At 42.4% G+C, this 21194-nt stretch overlaps 1 protein-coding gene across 2 annotated transcripts in view; it reads left to right on the top strand.

The window, feature by feature from the left end:
- vegfc (vascular endothelial growth factor c) overlaps window positions 1-19622 on the top strand; it is a 107392-nt gene extending 87770 nt beyond the window's left edge. Inside the window, exons 6-7 of one of the 2 annotated variants that reach the window (XM_085409017.1) lie at window positions 2737-3043; window positions 16724-19622. In XM_085409017.1, the coding sequence (XP_085265143.1) occupies window positions 2737-3043; window positions 16724-16832 (416 nt within the window). In that variant the 3' untranslated portion in view covers window positions 16833-19622. The remainder of the gene's footprint in view (window positions 1-2736; window positions 3044-16723) is intronic. The other variant, XM_085409016.1, reaches the window with a different exon arrangement.
- Window positions 19623-21194: the final 1572 nt, after the last annotated feature.

Here is a 21194-nt window from a genome sequence, read left to right as displayed (position 1 = left end):
GCGTTTTCAGTGGGAGAAACGTTTCGTCACTCATCCAAGTGACTTCTTCAGTCTCAGCTGACTGCAGGTTTCATCCAACCTTGTAAACAGTGCATTTGCATTATGACTGAAACTAGCACCACTGAAGGAACAATGGGCTGGGAAGTCAGTTCCTTCATCATTATGCAAATTCTCATGACCATTGATCAAAGACCACTGATCAATGGCCATGAGTACCATTCACAGAGAGTTGGAGAATGGCTGCAATCACAGCATTGTAAGATGGCGAAAGATGTAGTGATGTGTTGGTCGCGAACGGAATGGCTCTTAGAGCGGGACCTTTGACGTGAACGACGCAAGCCAGCTCCTCATTGCGAGCCGTGGGTTGTTGTTTTTTTTTCTTTCTTTCTCTCACCCTCCCTCTCGCACTTTTTTTCCGCTTCACTCTGCATGCGAGCCTTGTGCTTTGCGCTGGGAAGAGGGGGGAGGGGCGGTAGTTAAACTCGCAGTAGCACAGGAACAGAGCGGGAGGGAGAGAGAGAAAGAGAGCCAGGGACAACAACGTCACATTAGAAAGGTATAATAATCCACGTACTCATATGCGTGGGTTACATAGAGAGCAAACAGAAGCATTCTAGCTTTTTAAATGGAAACCTACAACACATACATTAAACCTAACAACTACCACACCCAGACTCATCCATTGGATAACCAGACAAGGAAGCGTGATCCATCACTACACTGCTCTAGAGTACGGTGTCGCCATGCTTCATGCCATGCAGCCGATGCTTTGCATTGCATTGGGTAAGAGTTAGATGCAGCTTCATGGCCATGGAAACCCATTCCATGAAGTTTTCAGTGCACTGTTCTATAACTAATTTGAAGGCCATATGAAGTTTGGAGGTCTGTTATGATTTGGTGTAAGAAAATTGGCCAGCACCTTAGCATCCCGCTCTGTGATTTTAACGAACCTATCACATCATGGCTGAGTTGCTGTTGTTGGCAGTTGCTTCCACTTTGCTATAATACCACTAACAATTGACTGAAATGTTTTGTAGCAAAGAAGTTTTACGACTGGACTTATGTTGCTGGTGGCATCTTATCACGAAACAACTCATGAATTCACTGAGCTCCTGAGAGCGATCCATTCTTTCAAAGATGTTTGTAGAAGCAGTCTACATGCCTAGGTGCTTGATTTTATGCACCTGTGGCCATGTAAGTGATTAGAACATCTGAATTCAATGATTTGTATGGGTGAGGAATAGTGATGTGTCGGTGGGAAAAGGGGGGAGGGGCAGTAGTTACACTGGCAGTAGCACAGGAACAGAGCGGGAGGGAGAGAGAGAGAGAAAGAGAGCCAGGGACAACAACGTCACATTATAAAGGTATAGTAATCATCCACAACTATTTTCAGTTGCAGATGATAAAGGATTCAGAAAGTTTATTCATGCAGGCCCATATGACAGAGAATGTGCATCTTCTTTTTGTTTTCATATTGTAATTTCTATTTAATTGTGTTGTGGTTTGCAGTGTTTTGTGTTGTTTCACTTTAAATTTGTAAAAGGAAAAAGCTGAAAATTTAAATATTTAAAAGCTGAAATGTGAATAGTTGGTTTTTGTATTATATGATTTCTTTATTACATTTTATGTGGAGTGAATAAATAAAAGTATATTTACGGTACCCTAGAGTCAAAACACGTAAAAACTCCAAAACATGTACAAAAGACAACAGAAGTGCTCCAGGATGCTAGAGCGCAGTGTTGAGCTTTTGTTACCTAGTGGCTACACAAGCCAGGACCTACCAACGACCGGATTTGGTGTGTGGTAGTAACAGGTAAATTAACATTTTTTTTTAAAATCATTTGAATATATATATGAGTGCTTGTGTATAAATACACAAACAATATACATATGCTTTCAATTGTATAGTAGCTCTGTTTTGGAAGTTCAGTTAACGCTAGAAATGTGTTTTGGAGTTTGTACGTGCTTTGTCTCTACGGGCCACTGCATATATTTATATTTAAGCATATATAAATAAAACCACTTTTTTTTACATCAGTAATTCCTTTTCCATATTTTTATATTATTGTTAATAATAAATTAATTAAAGCAACAAAACAACCTCAAGAGCCGGTTCGGAGCCGAAAGAGCTGGTTCTCTAAAAAGAGCCGGAAATCCCATCACTAGAAAGATGTACCCTTAAGCCCCCTCCTCGATTCAGAGATGGCTTTTCCCTTTTCTTGTAAAAATGGACAACCGTTGCCTAAGAGAAAATCTGTAGTGATCCCGTATGTGTCAGGAGTATCGGAACAGTTGAGACGCATTTTTTCTAAACACCAGGTCTCTGTGGCTTTTAAACCCCAAAGCACGCTGCGCCAAAAATTGGTCCACCCCAAGGATCGGGTCCCCCGACACAAACAGAGTAATATAGTGTACACTGTTAATTGCCAGGAGGATTGCCAGGATTTATACAGCGGGGAAACCAAACAACCTCTGGCGAAGCGGATGGCACAACACAGAAGAGCTACCTCGTCAGGCCAGGACCCTGCAGTGTATTTAATGGAAATCTATTAATGGAAAAAAAATTCTATTCAATCTATTCTATTCTACCTGGATCTGTGTGAGAAAGTAATTCTGCTCTGTACCAGAAAATCCTGAAGTAGAATGTTTGGCCATCAGTTTGTGCTGATCTATGTAGTTCATGCTAAGTTTAAGTAACCAACTTCATCAGTGTCTCTCTTTCTTCCAACTCTACAGACATATTCTCAGCAGATTTATGTGGCCCCAATAAGAAACTGGACGTGGAAAGTTGTCAGTGTGTGTGCCACCAAACTCAAGACTGTGGTCCTAACCATCACTTGAATCGCAATACCTGCCAGTGTGTTTGCAACTTGCCACCTAGCCTATCCTGCCATGTATTCAACAAGGAGACCTGTCAGTGCACATGCAGCAAGACATGCCCAAGACATCAGCCTCTCAACAAGACAAAGTGCTCCTGTGAATGCAATGAGTCGCCAAATAAGTGCTTCCTGAAAGGAAGGAGGTTCCACCAAGCCACATGCAGGTAAGGAAAGATGTCAGAAGTTCACTACCTTCCATCTGCCGTTTACTCATTTAAAATAACATTGTTGGCAAGAATAATGGGATTGGAATAGATAGAACCTTGTCTTCAATCAACAGCGTGAATATTAAATCTAAGCTTATACATAACCGATTAGATACACCAAAGACTGTTATCAGCCACGTTAAATCAACGTCTTTTAAAGTTTTAGACGCATAGATTTTGTCACAGTTTGCCGAGGCAAACTGCGTGGAGTGTGAAGAGTGGACCCAGGTACAGACATTCTAAAACTCAAACTTAACTGATGATTAGCTGTTTATTAAGGCAGACAGAACAGTACAAAATAAAAGGGCAAAAACAATGCAAACTAAGCAATAACCTAAACTGGGTAAACTAGAAAGGAAGCACGAACTATGAAAAACCCTGGCAAACAGAAAAACAAACAAAACTCTAAACATGGCAATGATGATGAGCATATATATATGAAAACCTGAACGCAGGACTTGGCATGGGAACAACACAGACGACCCGACAAAGACTGAATGAGAACGCACAGACTAAAGTCCAAACAAAGTCCAAAACAAAATGTCCACCAGAAGCACAGGGGACAGTCCAAAGCTCAGTTCAGTGGGCCAACCCGGAGAACAGCAGCACCAGAGTCTAAACAGTTCTGGCAGCCGACCGTGCGGATGGCAGCGGTGTGGAAACAGTTCTGGCAGCCGACCGTGCGGACGGCAGCGACGTCCAGCTGGTGGCCCGGAAAGTGGTTGGCGATTCCGAGGTGCAGAAGCTGGACCAGGCGGTGCAGAAGCTGGACCAGGCGACGGAGCCGCAGGTGGCGTGGCAGGTAGCTGGACGGGCTCCTCGGGCCTTGCAGGTGGCTAGACAGGCTCCTCGGGCCCTCCAGCTGACGCAGATGCAGGACCAGTAGGGGCAGAGACCACTGGCTGAACAGAAGGCTGAGCGGGTGGTGGAACAAATGACGGAGCTGAACACTGGGGAGATGGCTGAGCTAACGGAAACACAGGAAAATGAACTATGGACTGGGCTGCTAACAGAGCTAATGACTGAGCTATAGACTGAAATGCATGCAGTAGTAATGGTGGAGATGATGGTTGTGGACTGAACTCTCCTGAGCCTCTGGAACACAGGGAGGACTGCTGGGCGGGCATATATATATGAAAACCTGAACGCAGGACTTGGCATGGGAACAACACAGACGATCCGACAAAGACTGAATGAGAACGCACAGACTAAATACACACAGGAGGCTAATGAGAGAAGTGGGAACACATGGCTGACACACATGAACATAACGACGTCACAGTGGAACACAGGAACACCAGACCTCTTCAAAATAAAACAGGAAACATAAGACGCTGACATGACAACCTGAACTAGACAACGTAAGACACAGACATGAAACACATGAAGGGCAAGGGAGACTTAACATGGGTGGAAGACACAAGGGGAATCTAATAACAAAGAACTATAACAACCTAGGCATGATGAAAAATGAACTTAGAAAACCTGAAGGGCTTAAACATAAACTAAAACTCAAAATGCTGGGTCAAAAGACCCAGGATCATGACAGATTTGACTAAAAGAGATCACCAGATGCAAAATATTCAAAAATAGATAGAAAATAGATCATTTTGGAAAGGTTTGTAAAGTTAATATAAGCCTACAGGTTTTCCTAGATCAACATTCAGAGACTTTATATACATTTGGACAAGATTTATGTTCAGACAACCTAACAGTATGACAGAAAGCTCTTTTACATGAGGCATAAACCAAACACAGATGTCCAAAAATAGGATATTGTACCTATGGTCGAGGCTTGAGGTAGCAGTATAAGTTGGAATGATTTATTGCTTCAGGGACGGGTGATGCACACTGAAGAAGAAACCAACAGGGACCAAAATAACTTCAAAGAAAACATCAGTTTATTAGTTTTGATTCATGGTCAATAAACTAGGGAAGGGTTTCCTAGAAAGTTGTTTTTGTTGTTCTGGATGCAGTGTTTTCAGTTCAATTTGATTCAGTTTTATTTATATAGTGCCAAATCACAAAAAATCATTTGCATTTTCAGTAGGAAAAATGCCTGGATTTATACATGGTCCAGATGCACAATGACTAAAACTAGGATCAGATCACTAGCTAACAATGAGTTTCAAGCTCACTTTCATTATTATTAATATGACCATTGATCAATGACCATGAGTACTATTCACAGAGAGTTAGATAATGGCTACAATAAATTTATTTTCCATAAATGATCAAAAGTAAAAGTACTTATTTTCTATCTTTATTATTTTGCAGCAAGGTGTTACCATCAGTGTTATATGGATTAATATTACTGTTGCAGATGTTTAGATTGAGTTTATTTTAAGCACTTAATACTTGATTTAATCGACAGCATTGCATCATATTTTATAAAATCATAAGTTTTATAGTGGCTGTGTCATGGTCCTGAGTCTGGGGACCCAGTGTTTATGACAGTTTCTGATTTTGAATTATCTTTGATTTGGTATCATTTTTGGTACGGTCATTTGTATTTCGAGGTTCCTTAGTTATGCCCCGGTTATATTTGTTAGTTTTGTTACTGTGCCTCCCCTGTGTTCCATGTGTCATGTCAAGTTAGTTGTGTTCTCATGTCTGTTCTTCACTGATCACAGTGTAAAGTTTGCGTCTTACCCTCTGTCTCATGTTTCCTGTTTTATTTTGATAGAGCTGTGTCCTGTGTTAGTGTATTGCTTCTTCCCTGTCTTGTTATGTCAGATTAGGCCCAGCTGTGTTACCCTGTTGTCTGAGGAGCTTGGAAAGAAAACCGTCTGGACTTCTTTAAGTTGCTTGAAGACGTTTCACCTCTCATCCGAGAAGCTTCTTCAGTTCTAGGGTCAAATGATGGGGAGTCCCAGATTTAAGCCCTGTGGGATAATCCCCCTGAGAGGGACAAAAGGACCCCCTAATGATCCTCTACCTAATCACATGAGCCAAGGTGTGAAAACGGGTGTAGGTCACAGTCAGCCAAGGTTTCAGGTGAGCTCATTGTGAAACCTAGCCCCACCCTATCATGTGATTTCCTGAGGTCAGATGGCCCAGGATGTGAGTGGGCGTTAAGGCATCTGGGAAGGATCTCAAAACTGGATAGATGGCAGAAAGCTGGTGTTGTAAACCACCAAAGGTCAAGGTCAAGGTTCTTTATTTGTCACATGCATAGTTATACAAGTATAACACACAGTGAAATGTAGCCTGACACGCTCCTCGACATGTGCAAAAAAATTGGGGGGGGGGGGGGGGGGGGGTGTAGAGGAAAAACATTATATATATATATATATATATATATAAAAAAAAAAAAAACACCCAGCACGCCCCTGCGGGCGGTTTATCCTTCAAGCTCGGGTCCTCTACCAGAGGCCTGGGAGCTTGAGGGTCCTGCGCAGTATCTTAGCTGTTCCCAGGACTGCGCTCTTCTGGACAGAGATCTCCGATGTTGTTCCCGGGATCTGCTGGAGCCACTCGCCTAGCTTGGGAGTCACCGCACCTAGTGCTCCGATTACCATGGGGACCACCGTTACCTTCACCCTCCACATCCTCTCGAGCTCTTCTCTGAGCCCTTGGTATTTCTCCAGCTTCTCGTGTTCCTTCTTCCTGATGTTGCTGTCATTCGGAACCACTACATCGATCACTACGGCCGTCTTCTTCTGTTTGTCTACCACCACTATGTCCGGTTGGTTAGCCACCACCATTTTGTCCGTCTGTATCTGGAAGTCCCACAGGATCTTAGCTCGGTCATTCTCCACCACCCTTGGGGGCATCTCCCATTTTGACCTCGGGACTTCCAGGTTATACTCGGCACAGATGTTCCTGTACACTATGCCGGCCACTTGGTTATGGCGTTCCATGTATGCCTTGCCTGCTAGCATCTTGCACCCTGCTGTTATGTGCTGGATTGTCTCTGGGGCATCTTTACACAGCCTGCACCTGGGGTCTTGCCTGGTGTGGTAGACCCCAGCCTCTATGGATCTTGTGCTCAGAGCTTGTTCTTGTGCTGCCATGATTAGTGCCTCTGTGCTGTCTTTCAGTCCAGCTTTGTCCAGCCACTGGTAGGATTTCTGGATATCAGCCACCTCCTCTATCTGCCGGTGGTACATACCGTGCAGGGGCCTGTCCTTCCATGATGGTTCCTCGTCTCCCTCCTCTTTCTTGGGTTTCTGCTGCCTGAGGTATTCACTGAGCACTCGGTCAGTTGGGGCCATCTTCCCAATGTATTCTTGGATGTTCATTGTCTCATCCTGGACTGTGGTGCTGACACTCACCAGTCCCCGGCCCCCTTCCTTCCGCTTAGCGTACAGCCTCAGGGTGCTGGACTTGGGGTGAAACCCTCCATGCATGGTAAGGAGCTTTCTTGTCTTTATGTCAGTGGCTTCTATCTCCTCCTTTGGCCAGCCTATTACCCCAGCAGGGTACCTGATCACGGGTAGGGCGTACGTGTTGATGGCCCGGATCTTGTTCTTACCATTCAGCTGACTCCTCAGGACTTGCCTGACCCTCTGCAGGTACTTGGTGGTTGCAGCTTTTCTAGCGGCCTCTTCATGGTTCCCATTCGCCTGCAGGATCCCCAAGTACTTGTAACTGTCCTCTATGTCTGCAATGTTGCCTTCTGGTAGTTCAATCCCCTCAGTTCTGACTACCTTCCCTCTCTTTGATCTCACTGAGGGGGATCAGGCCTATGCAGAACAGCAGTGGGGACAGAGCATCTCCTTGGTAGATCCCGCACTTGATGGTGACTTGTGCTATGGGCTTGGAGTTGGCCTCTAGTGTTGTACGCCACATCCCCATTGAGTTCCTGATGAAGGCTCTTAGGGTCCCATTGATCTTGTACAATTCTAGGCATTCCAGTATCCAGCTGTGGGGCATTGAGTCATAGGCCTTCTTGTAATCAATCCAGGCAGTGCACAGGTTGGTCAGTCTGGTCTTGCAGTCTCGGCTGATTGTTCTGTCTACCAGTAGCTGGTGTTTTGCGCCTCTGGTATTCTTGCCAATTCCTTTCTGTGTCCCGCTCATGTATTGACCCATGTGCCTGTTCATCTTAGCTGATATGATGCCTGACAGGAGCTTCCATGTAGTACTGAGGCAGGTTATTGGTCGGTAGTTGGAGGGGACCGGTCCCTTCTTGGGGTCCTTGGGGATCAGGACCGTCCGGCCTTCAGTTAGCCATTCCGGGTGTCTCTCGTTAACTAGCAGCTGGTTCATTTGTGCTGCCAGACGCTCGTGGAGTGCAGTCAGCTTCTTCAGCCAGTAGGTGTGAACCATGTCGGGCCCTGGTGCTGTCCAACTCTTCATACTGGAGACCCTTTCTTGGATGTCTGCCACTGTGATGGTTACTGGACCCTGTTCGGGGAGGTCGCTGTGGTCTGCCCTCAGATCCTCTAGCCACTGAGCATTGCCGTTATGGGTTGCATCCTTCTCCCATATGCTCTTCCAGTATTGCTCCGTCTCCAGCCTTGGTGGTGCTGTTCTCTTATTGTTCCCTTGCCACTGAGAGTACACCTTTGCTGGTTCTGTGTAGAACAGCTGGTTTATTCTCCTGCCTTCTATCTCTCTAGCGGCTGGCCAAGGCTGTGAGTCTTTGCTTGGCAGTTTCCAAGGCCTCAGGTATGGACAGCTTGCTGTATTTCTTAGGCACCTTATTTGTCTTACCTTTCTGCAACTCCGTTAGTTGGCTAACCTCCCTCCGTGCTACTTTGATCTTGCCCTCTAGCCTCCTTCTCCATGGAGGGTACTGCCCCTTGTCGCTGTTCAACTTGTAGCCAAGCATCTCACTGATCACTGCTGCCGTATTGTAGATCAGCTTGTTAGTGTCGGTAATCGTGGTTGTAGGTATTGCCCGTAGTGCTGCATTAACATCATCTAGCAGACCTTCTGAGGGTACTTCACGTAATCTTGGTAACCGGCTACGGGGGATCCAGGTTTCAAGCTTGGCCATGATCCTATTTTAAAATTAAAGGAATTGAAATGTACATTGTGCCTTGGTTTAGTGTCTGGAAGAGTCCTGACTCAGTCAATTATAGATGATGTGAGAGGGCGGGTGTGTGTGTTTAGGGCACGGATGGCTTGGGGATAGGAGTCTCTCTGTCCTTGCCCGGAAGATGCGGAGCCTTCTACCAGATTGCAGAAGTTGGAACAGTTTGTTGCCAGGATGGGACGGGTCCTTCAGTATCTGCGCTGCTCTAGTCCGGCATCTCCTGGTGTAGGTGTCCTGAAACGGGGGGAGAGCAATCCTGCAGCAGCGTTCTGCTGTACGGATCACTCTCTGGAGAGCTTTTTGGTCCTTCACACAGCTGTTCCCAAACCACGATGTCATGTTCTGTGTGAGGATGCTCTCCACAGCGCCTGTATAGAAAATCCTGAGGATCTTTGGAGAGACCCTGAACTTCCTCAGTTGTCGTAGGTGATACAGGCGCTGCCTAGCCTTTTTGGTCTGGACCTGAATGTGGGCAGCCCATGTCAGGTCTGAGGAGATGTGGACACCAAGATACTTGAAGGACTGCACCCTCTCCACTGGAGCTCCATTGATGATAATGGGCTTGTAGTCTCTGTGCTGACCCCTTCTGAAGTCCACCACCAGCTCCTTGGTCTTGCTGACGTTCAGCTGGAGGTGGTTGTCCTGGCACCACGATGCCAGATTCTTCACTTCATCCATGTAGGCCGTCTCATCGTTGTTGGAGATGGCACCCAACACCACTGTGTCGTCAGCAAACTTCACAATGGTGTTGGAGCCATGGGTGGCCACACAGTCTGAAGTGTAGAGGGAGTAGAGCAGTGGCGAGAGGACACATCCCTGAGGTGCTCCTGTGTTGATGGTGATGCTGTTGGAGAAGCACCTGCCCACCCTCACCACCTGAGTTCTGCCAGTGAGGAAGTCCAACACCCATGCACACAGACGGCTGTTAAGTCCCAGATCCCTGAGCTTTGTGAACAGTCTGCAGGGCACTATTGTGTTAAACGCTGAACTGTAGTCAACAAACAGCATTCGCACATAGTTACCCTGTTTCTTGTCCACATGGCTGAGAGTGGTGTGTAGGACGTGGGCGATGGCATCCTCTGTGGATCTGTTGGATCTGTAGGCGAACTGCAGCGGATCTGTGGTGTCTGGGATGGAGGAGGAGATGATGTTCTTCAGCAGCCTCTCAAACACCTTCATTACTACCGAGGTCAGTGCAACTGGCCGGTAATCGTTCAGGGATGAGGGTTTGCTGTTCTTGGGCACAGGGATGATGGTGGATCTCTTGAAGCATGTGGGGACCACAGACTTCGCCAGGGACTCGTTGAAGATGTAAGTGAACACACCTGCTAGCTGGTCAGCACAGCAGCGCAGCAGACGGCCGGTGATGCCGTCTGGCCCCGCCGCTTTCCTTGTGTTCACTCTCCTCAGTGCCGCTCGGACGTCATGCTCCGCGATGCTGGTCACCGGTCTCTCGCTGATGACGTCACTGTCCTCGGTAGTCAGGCGGTAGATAGCATTAGCTGCCTGGCTAACCTCGAAACGGGCGTAGAACTGATTCAGCTCGTTGGTGAATGCAGAGTCCGCGTTGATCAGCGCAGTGTCCCTGGCTTTGTAGTCCGTAATGGTGCGTAGTCCATGCCACATACTCCGTGTGTCGCCCTGGTGGAAGTGGGACTCCACACGTTCCCGGTACCGGCGTTTGGCATCTCTCACCGCGCGCCGCGCGCCGTATGAGGCCGCTTTGTAGGCGCTCATATCGCCAGTGGCGAGACCCGCGTTGTAGGAGGCGGTCCTGGCGTTTACTGCAGTGCGGATCGATCTGTCCATCCACGGTTTCTGGTTTGGGAATGTGGTGAGAAGATGGTCGTTCACAGTGGACGTAAATGGCTTCTTTCACTCCTCTTTCAAACTCATCTGTCCTCTCTGTCCAAAATGTGAATATTGGCATCCTCGAAAGAGTGACCTTTGTCCTTTAGATGAAGATGGACTGAGTCTTGTCCTGTGGAGGTGGCTCTTCTATGTCTACATTGTTAAGTTTGTGTTTAGAAACTTAACAATGTAGTGTATGCTGTACAGTGTATGGCCAGCCCTCTACATGCAATAATAAAAGCTTTCTTTTCTATTTTCTGGTCAGTGTTTTGTGACTCCTCACTCCTTACCTTACTGACTTGGTAGGTGAAGCATGCTAGTATAAACATTTTAGCAAATTTACTGTATGTACCAAGTATTTTTTAACTAATGATGTACTTTGCAATTCATTTTTTTCACTTTCATGGAAAAGATCTCTACAGCTACACATAAATGCACACACTCAAACCTTCAGGATGTTAGTGGCACTGTGTAAGGCACTGATCCCACACCAGTATGTAGGGGTTTGTTGCAGTACAACGGTGTGTAACACAAGACCCTAGTGTGCTAATGACTTCTCCTAGCTGTCAGTTAACCATTTCCTCTATGGCACAGGAGGAAACGTGCACACATACACACATATCCTTCCATCTGGTCCACTTTCAACCCACTGTGACCCTGTCTGAGTGTGATTTATGAGTAGAACATAACAGTAGGAATCTAGTGTCTGGGATCTGATCATTATGCATATGTAACTATGAACATGCGTCTAAAAGAAATTATGCTTGTCCATTTGAACTCATCTGTGTATTTCAAAGGGGCTTTATTGGTCGTATTAAGTAACAGCAACTAAATATTCTGTCATTCACCACGTGAGACCCTGTGCAGCTGAAAAAGCATGGGCGATTGCAGAATTTATAATGATAAAGTATGTATAATAAAGGATTAAATCATTGTTTGTTCCTTAAACTTCCTTGGCTACAAGGCTTGTCTGTCTGTTTGGACAATGAGGCCTACGTTTTAGGTTATAGTCAACCAAACATGAGCTAGGACATATCATTTTAAGATATGTAAGCTCTTTTTCTGTTGCCAATTATGACTGAGAAATGAACATTTTTTTTATTTCCAAAATAGCTAAGTAGTCAGTTATTTGACTTTTTTCTTATTAGGCTAAAAAAAACTCCAGATAATTTCAAAGAAGATTAATTGCATCAAGATGGAAAGTAAGAAATTTAAACATTCACATTGTTCTGTTGTGTTGAAAGCTCTGGTAAATCTGGCATTGGCTATAAATCATTTGGTAACTCTAAAGGGAGTAGTTTGGGCTACTATTTGTAACCTTTGACCTTTTTAACATACAGGAAAGTGTTTGTCTTAAAGCCGTGTTGGCTGAAGTGAGAACTTGCAGGCTTCTGGGACACAGAACACAGAACATTTATTACACATATGTACAGGGATATATACAGTCCCAATCAAAAGTTTAAGACCACTTGAAAAAAGGCAAAAAAAAAAATCGTATGGTTGGATCTTAACCTGCAACAAGAAGAAATGGGAGTGCGACAAAACATTTTTTTGAGCATGCAATTTATTGAAAACAACGCTTAAACTGAAACAGGCTGATTAACAGCTGATCAAAAGTTTAGGACCACATACCTTTAAAATGTCAAATCTGTGCAAAAATGTGCCACTGAACTGACCGTTTGGACTTTGCAAGAGAGCACCAAAGATGGGACACTGAAAGGTGAAAGAAAGTTTTATTCTCTGATGAGAAAAAAATGTAACCTTGATGGTACTGATGGTTTCCAGTGTTACTGGCATGACATGCAGATCCCACCTGAGATGTTTTCCACACACCACAGTGGAGGTGTTTTCTCTTTCAGTGGAACAATAGAGCTTCAGGAGGTGCAGGAGCATCAAACAGCTGCTGATGTTGCAGATGTTGCAGAGAGCATCCGTCATGACTGTGTGGTAACAACTGGGTTTTTAAACAAGACAACGCTACAGTACACAATGCCTGCAGGACAAGGGACTTCTTCCAGGAGAATAATCACTCCTTTGGACCATTCTGCATGTTCCCCTGATGTAAATCCAATTGAGAACCTTAGGGGATGGATGACAATGGAAGTTTGCAAAAATAGACAACAGTTCCAGACAGTAAATGCCCTTCACGCGACTGTCTTCACCACTTGGAGAAATGTCCCCACTCACCTCATGGAAACGCTTGCATCAAGCATGCTGCAACAAATTTTTGAAGAGATCAACAATAACGGTGGAGCTACTCATTACTGAGGTCATGTTTGGAACTTTGATTTCTGTTTTGGGGGGGTTGTTAAAAATGTTTTGTCTCACTCCCATTTCTTCTTGTTGCATGTAGAAGCTCTACTTAAAACACTGTTAAGATGCAACCATGCAAAATATGATATTTTTTTTTGCCATTTTTCAAGTGGTCTTAAACTTTTGATTGGGACTGTATGAGCCCAAGTATATTTGTAGATATGCAGTATATTGTGAACTCCAAACATGGTGAGTATTATGGCATCCAAAGAGTTTAGCTTTGGTCACATCCTACCAGACTGTATTCTCCCAGTATTTCACAGGCCTATCTAAATGTTGTTCAGCTAAATTTAAACCCCCTTCCACATCCCTTTTGTTCTTTAGCAATGGAGCCTTGCATAGTGAGCGTGCATACAGGCCATAGCAACTAGCATATTACTTATTGTTTTCTTTGAAACAATTGTACCTGCTGATTCCAGGATTTTATGTTGCTCACCACAAGTGATCCTTAGTTCTTGGACAACTCTTCTGATAATTCCTTTTAAACCCTTTGTCTGAAATCTTGCAGTGAGTACCTGGTTGTTGCCGGTTTATAGTAAAATGATGTTCTTACCACTTCTGAATTATGGCTCTTTTAATAGTTTTATGGAAAGAGAAATTCTTGTGTAAACATTGCCATCAGTATGCAAAACTAAGGTTGAAAAGGTCTTGAGAGATGGCCTTGATTTTACCCATCATGAGCTGTTTCTTGTGTCTTGGTAAAGAGGCACTTTTTATAGGCCATTATTTGGAGGCCATTAGACAGAACCAGCTGATTTTAGTTCTGATAATAAATTTCAGCCGGTGCCATGATTTTCTGTGCTTTTTTGCACCTCCCTTTCTTTGTGTGTTCAGTACCTTTTCCCTATGTCATTTCTAATTATTACACATAATTTATGGACATCTATGGTTTGATTTTGTTATGTGCGGATTGGATGGGTTGTTATTGACATTAGGAAAAAATGTCATGTCAATAGAAAAAAGTTGACATGCTCATTTAGTTACTTTGAGCATGCCATACAGTTATTTAATTTTACCCACTATGTGTGTCACATATCTCCCCATCTGATTGGTTAACCATCACCATTTTGTCCATCTGTATCTGGAAGTCCCATAGGATCTTAGCACGGTCATTCTCAACCACCCGTTGGGGTGTCTCCCATTTTGACCTCGGGACTTTCAGGCCGTATTCGGCACAGATGTTATGCCAGCCACTTGGTTATGGCATTCCATGTATTTCCTGCCTGCAAGCATCTTGCGCCCTGCTGGGTGGATCCCAGTGTCGATGGATCTTGTGCTCAGAGCTTGTTCCTGTTCTACCATAGTTAGTCCCTACGCGCTATCTTTCAGTCCAGCTTTGTTCAGCCACTGGTAGGATTTCTGGATGTCAGTTATTTCCTATATCAGCTGGTGGTACATACCGTGCAAGGGCCTGTCCTTCTATGATGGTTCTTCTCCTTGCTTCTCTTATTTCTCAGGTTTCTGCTGCCTGAGGTATTTACTAAGCACACAGCCGATTGTGGATTATGGATGTTTGTTGTCTCATCCTGAACAGTGGTTCTGAGACTCACTAGTCCTTCCATTTCTTATGGGGTGACACTCTCCATGGGTGGTAAGGAACTTCCTTCTCTTGATGTCAGTGGCTTCTATCTCCTCCTTCGGCCAGGCTATCATCCCAGCAGGGTACCTGATCACCAGCAGGACGCAGGTGTTGATTGCCCAGATCTTTTTCTTCCCATTCAACTGACTCCTCAGGACTTGCCTAACCCTCTGCAGGTACTTGGTGGTTGTGGCTTTCTTAGTAGCCTCTTTGTGGTTCCCATTTGCCTGTGGTATTCCCAGGTACTTGTAGCTGTCCTCGATGTTTCCAATCCTTCAGTCTGGTAGTGCAATCCCCTCAGACTATGTTCCCTCTCTTCGTTACCATCTGACTACAATTCTTCAGTCCGACATTCCAATTTTATTGCTGTAGATCCTAGTAGGTTATATCACTGAATCGATGTTCACTCTTGGTATACAGCTCGATGTCATTCATGTAGAGGAGCTGGCTGACAACTGCTCCATTCTGTAGTCAGTATCCGTAGTCAGTAGGGCTGGGCTATATCATACAGTTCACGGTAATACCGGTATAATTTTGTGCAACGATAAGAAAATGAAATATCGAGAAATCGGGGGAAAACCAACAACACACTCGGCAGAACATTATGTTATTTACACGGGTGCACATAAGTGGTCCGCGTGTGCGCATTTGCTGTCAAAATAAAAGACGCGCACCAGATAAGAAGTTGCAACGCGAGTTTGCGTCCATATAAAAAGCACTGTTTTTGTCCGCTAGAGTGGGATTTTCAGGGCACATTCTGCACCAAATCTCTGTGCGTTCATCATTTGTTTGAAGCCAGCTCACCTCCTGCAACCACTTTTCCGAGAATACGCGCTTCTTTTGTGGTTCGGACTCCTGACATTTCTTTGGAGGTGGAGGAACATCACAGTAATTGCTTAAAGGAGCTTCTTCGACATCTTTAAGAGTTCTAAACAAATGTCTGTCCTCCTCCAGAAAATCCTATGTATGCAAACACGCGTTGCAACTTCTTATCTTGTGCGCGTTTTTTATTTTGACAGCGAATGCGCACCTGTGGACCACTTATGTGCAGCCCTGGTTATTTAGCTTGTCATATCGCAGCCACAGAAATTCTTTTGTCCATGAAACCATAAAGCTGCACTTTCTTTTTGCCTTATAGTCTGATTTGTCATAACTTCTCCGTTTTGTGGTAAGCTTTTCTTTGGCTGTCACTTCTTCACCCTGACCTGTCTTATTTGGCTCAGCAGAACTAAAATATATATGCTGCTGCTTTTACACACACGCACTCACATAATGCTCAGCGATTCTCTGCGCAATCAACCTCTCACATGTTTAAGCTGCGGGAGATTTCACTTGTCATGTTTGCATAGTAAGCTAACGATTGATAAGACGATGTCAGAGGAATTGGTGCGCAAATTATCATCACTCACAGATCAGTGCTGTCGCTCTCTATACACAGTTCGCGCGATTGCAAAGTGAAAGCAAAAAACAAGCGCAAATTCAAACGCGATTTCAATATGTCACATATTGACAGTGGCTCACCGATGCCAATGACATAATTACCCAGCTACATTTCCGAAAGAATGCAAAAGCATTGACATATATTTTTCCTTCCTATGATAGGCCGACGGGCAGGGCAGAGATAGATTTTGGTAGCCTGACTGGAAAAATCGCTAGCCCCGGGACGTCGGGCTAGCGATTTTGCGAGCCCTGTTGTATATATGTGTATATATACATATATCTATATATATATCTATATATATATATATATAGATATATATATATGTATCTGTATATATAGGCATGATATATGCCTATGAGTGTATGTAAACAGCTAACTAAAACTGTACAATACATATCCTGACCTACACTGGACTGTTAGTGGTTTTGAAGCTAATCCTGTCCTGTCTTTTTTTTTTTTTCATTGCAGTTGCGTCAGGCCTTCCTGTGAAGTAAGAAGGCGAAGGTGTGAACCAGATTTCTTCTTCAGCGATGAAATATGTCGCTGCGTTCCATCCCACTGGAGAAGGATAGACTAACCTCCATGCTATGGGACATTAACAAGATTATATTAAACTTAAAAAACAAAAAAACTATTTATCACCCATTCTCCTCAGATCTACTGGTCATAAGTATCCCTATTAGATGTGGGGGCAGCTACGTGTGTGGGCCCTAAAAAATGTGGCGAAACCTTAGTGATTAGGATGAAGATATGGGAAACTGATGAGTTGAAGGTGATAAATGCACTGATTTTGATATAAAGATATTTTTATGGGAGACTGATCTGAGATGAACATTGGAAGGAAAGACACTTTTTCTAAGATACTGTCTAAGTAATTTCTCTTAAAATATTTGAGGGGTTTTTGTATCAATTATGTCGCAGTATTCTTATGTCAGATATTGATTATATAATTTATTAAAGGTTATTTTTCAACTTTCTTGCAATTTCTGTATTTTTCATAAAAATACACCGATCAGTATTTTTGTATCATATAAAATATATATGTGAAATAAAGTATACTGAATGTTATATATTGTTAATTTAGGTTGTTATCCAGTCTGTTATCTCAGCTTTCACAGCAGAACAGATCACCAGTTTATTGCTGGGCTAACACAAACAGACAGACAGCCTTAAATGTTCATAGTAACTGGTAATTTTAAATTACATAGCATGAATGTCCTATGGGAGGATACCCGGAAGAAGTCCACACTGTTCCAGTGAGAACACTCAAACTCCACAAATAAGCTCTCTGGCAAACCATAGTGGCAGCGCTGTGTTATTGTTACAATGTCTAAACACAGACATTATGATCAAGAACCATGTTTTTCCAATTACAATAGCTGCAGCTAGTGACTCTGAGGATGCAAGGCATGTTTGATAGATATTATGTAGATATTTTACAGAGCAGTTGTTTGAGCCGTTTACACAGAAATGAAATGTAAACTGTATACTCTGGCAATGGCATTTATTCTGCCTGTATCTAATCAACGTACTCTGAGTAGATCTTGTGAGGAGGATCACACTTATCTCTGTCTTTTCTGTTATTTAGAAATCCAAATCCTCTTGATTCTATAAAAAATGAGCAGAGAAAAAGCCAATTTGCAGGTTCACAGTTTGGGCAGGGATTGCCTCTGGGGCTCGGCTTTCATTTCAAACTGTCAACATATTAGGTCCAATCGTCTGAAATGCTCATTTTACAGAAAATGAAGGGAAGAACCACTTATCTCTTCTGCACAAAGTTTTATACCTGGTCATCTTTTCTCCCTGCTTTCTAACTGGATGTCACATCCTCTGAGTTGACACCTCACCTATGATGACATCCAATCACATCTAATCACCTGATTTCCAGCCACACCTTATAATCTGACTATCTGACTTTTCCGCATGCATAATTTAAAACAAAGTTTACATTTTAAAATCACATAATCACATTTTCTTCTTTTCTATGTTTTTCTTAACATAGAAAATTCTGTTATCCGAACATTTAGTCACATAATATTATATTTTACTTCATGTTTCATTAAGCTCATACAATTTATCTTCAATTAGATCTATCCTCAGTTCATTCTCACATGAAAATCGATTTCTACATAATCTCCTTTTAATCTAGTTATATAACAATACTTTCTTTTACTTGTCTTTGAAACTGAGTTTGTTGATCACAATATGCTCAATACAATTTCTTTTATTAAAATACATACATTTAAAAAGTCATACATTGTTTTAGATTAGTGGCTCTTTGGTGTCGCTCAATCACCCCGCCCATCCTTCCAAGGCCGTCTTCACACAGACTCAGTGTGAGGCCTATCCTAGAGTCATTACTGTATTTCTCTTTTTTGTTATATCTGTTAAATCTATACCTGGTTATTCTCTGATCTAGATTAAGCAACTAAGCATCAATTAACTATGAGCAAAATCACATTTGAAGTATTGTTCTATGTTCAACAATTGCGACACTTAATACCATTTCTCTTGTCTTATCTTTCATATTCTTGCAGCATTACACATACACTAATCTACCTAGGTCAAAGCTGGATCATGTCTATGCACACGAAATCCAGAAAGAATACTTTTCATTACTCAGTTCATTTTTCATTTAACTTTTATTTTATCTTTGATTAAAAATAAAGTATAAATTATTTACTATTAGCAAAGGAACTTCCAAAAACCCAAGAGTTACATTAAAAAAAAAACGCAGACCTCAGTTAGCATATTAAATGTTGAAGTCAATTCAATTTTATTTATCCATCCATCCATCCATCCATCTTCTTCCCCTTATCCGGGGCTAGGTTCCGGGAGCACCCTAAGCAGAGAAGCCCAGACCTCCCTCTCCCCGGCCACGCAAACGAAGCCTACACATCATTGACGACGAATACCATTGGGTATACTGAATACTCTGCATCTTGGAGAAGATAATAACGCAATGCTGGCCTCTTCTAAGTTGCCAGACTAAGTATTGACTGGACCGGAGTTGAGTGTAAAGAAGCGAATTTGAACTTGAGAGAACAGACTTAAAGAACTTGTGTTATTACGTTTTTATTTGTATAAATCCTACCCATACCTACTTTGTAGTGGCATTTAAAAAAATTTTTACATTTGATTTGGTTTGGAATCACCGTTCATTTTTACCCAGTAAATGTAGTCTTTTAAGTTGTTTATTGTGCTCCTGCATTGCAAAATATAGTGAGTGTTACAAACACTGTCAAAGCCTCCAGTGATTTCCTTGTAATCTCACACCTTTAATGCCTACCTCTCGAACCTAAACACTGATCCATTCTTTTGTAGCAACACTGTACAACACTGTAGAAGAAAGTTTGAATAAAGTTAAAAAAGCAAAGCAACAAAGGATTTTTGAGTTCACTCCAGTAAGGGCTATAATGTTGTGTCGACTTAAGTTTAAAAAATAAAAAATGTGGCATAACATTATGACTGAACTATATATATATAGTATATATATATATATATATATATATATATATATATATATATATATATATATATATAGTATAGAAATTGACAACATGCGACAACAGCACTGCATATTTTTAGTTAAGAGAACATTACTTTTAACTTAAAGTATTTTGTTAGTTTAGCTTCACTGCTCGATAGTTAAGTATATTCAAAAATCTTTTGCTGTGTTGCCCTTATTTTTTAGTTAGAAACTGTACAGTTTTGCTGTGGACAAGCTGAAACAAAAGGACCATGAAAAGTTTTCCACAATGGGCTTTTAAATATCAAAATTTGCAAACTTTTCTGTAAACCAAAAATACCATTTCTATTAGGTCTACATACATCCTTAAAATGAGTTTTTCTAGCAATACAAAGTCCTGTGTCACCCCTAAAGTTCTGCCATGTAAAGTGAATAAAAAAAACCCCAACAACCTAAGAACACCTATTTGATAGTACATGAAAGCAAAACAACAACAAAAAACCCAACATTAAATTCTAATACATCCTGAACGCAGAACCAGACATATCGGCTAGCATGTTACAATAAGCAAATACACATCTACTAAAGAAGGGGTATGAATTAGGAACCTCCTCCTAGTTGTTGGATCTTTCATAAGTACTTCAATAATAACTTCAAAGTCAACAGTTACTTTTCTGTATTTTTCTGTGTTGGAATTACATTTAAGAAGAAAGAGACAATTATGAACAACTTATTACATAATAATTCAGGCCCAGTAACTATTTTGGACTTCCTGATTTATTTCACACTCGTTCTCTAGTAACTACATTCCATTGAAATGGTATCGTATGTCGTATATATTATCGCATCTAACTGTATCCTAACCCTGGATGATCTGACAACAAAACGAAGTTGCTCAAAGACCACAGGTAGCGTGACTGACCATTCCTGAATAAAACTTTAATATTTTACCCTTCAGTGTAGTGCACATGAAAAGCTCTGCAACAAAGTTAAAAAGATATTACCTCAACAAGAACTGCTAAGATACCAAATAAAAATGCCATTACCAATATGTTTTATCTTTACAATATCAAAATGGGACATTTCTGAAATATTAGTCAGATATTGCTTTTTTTCCATTCTAGAATGAACATAGAATAAATAACTGCAGTGTATGCACTAAGATTTCATCATTACTTTATTGACCAAGTCACAGTCAAATCATATCACTTGGTCAGTAAAACAAAAAGAAAAGAAAAAAATCCAGCATGAGAACAGGCTTTGTTATCATGAGCACTTTGCTGACAGGCTATTTCAGCAAATGATTCTTTAACGTCTTAACCCAGGCAGAGCAATGGGTACCAAGACCAATGAACACCCTTTGAATTACTTCAAAAGTCCTCTGGATAGTCCACATTAAGTGCATAGATGAGTCCAAACAAAAGGGCAAATACAGTTTGAAAGTCACAGACATCATCCAGGACAATCTGC

This window comes from Rhamphochromis longiceps, linkage group LG6 (genome assembly GCF_057381845.1).
Source record: "Rhamphochromis longiceps isolate RC_006_pf linkage group LG6, R_longiceps_female_GT1.1, whole genome shotgun sequence".
NCBI classification, from domain to species: Eukaryota; Metazoa; Chordata; class Actinopteri; order Cichliformes; family Cichlidae; genus Rhamphochromis; species Rhamphochromis longiceps.
The sequence above is the reverse complement of the archived record's forward strand: the minus strand, read 5'-3'. Positions and strand labels throughout refer to the sequence as shown.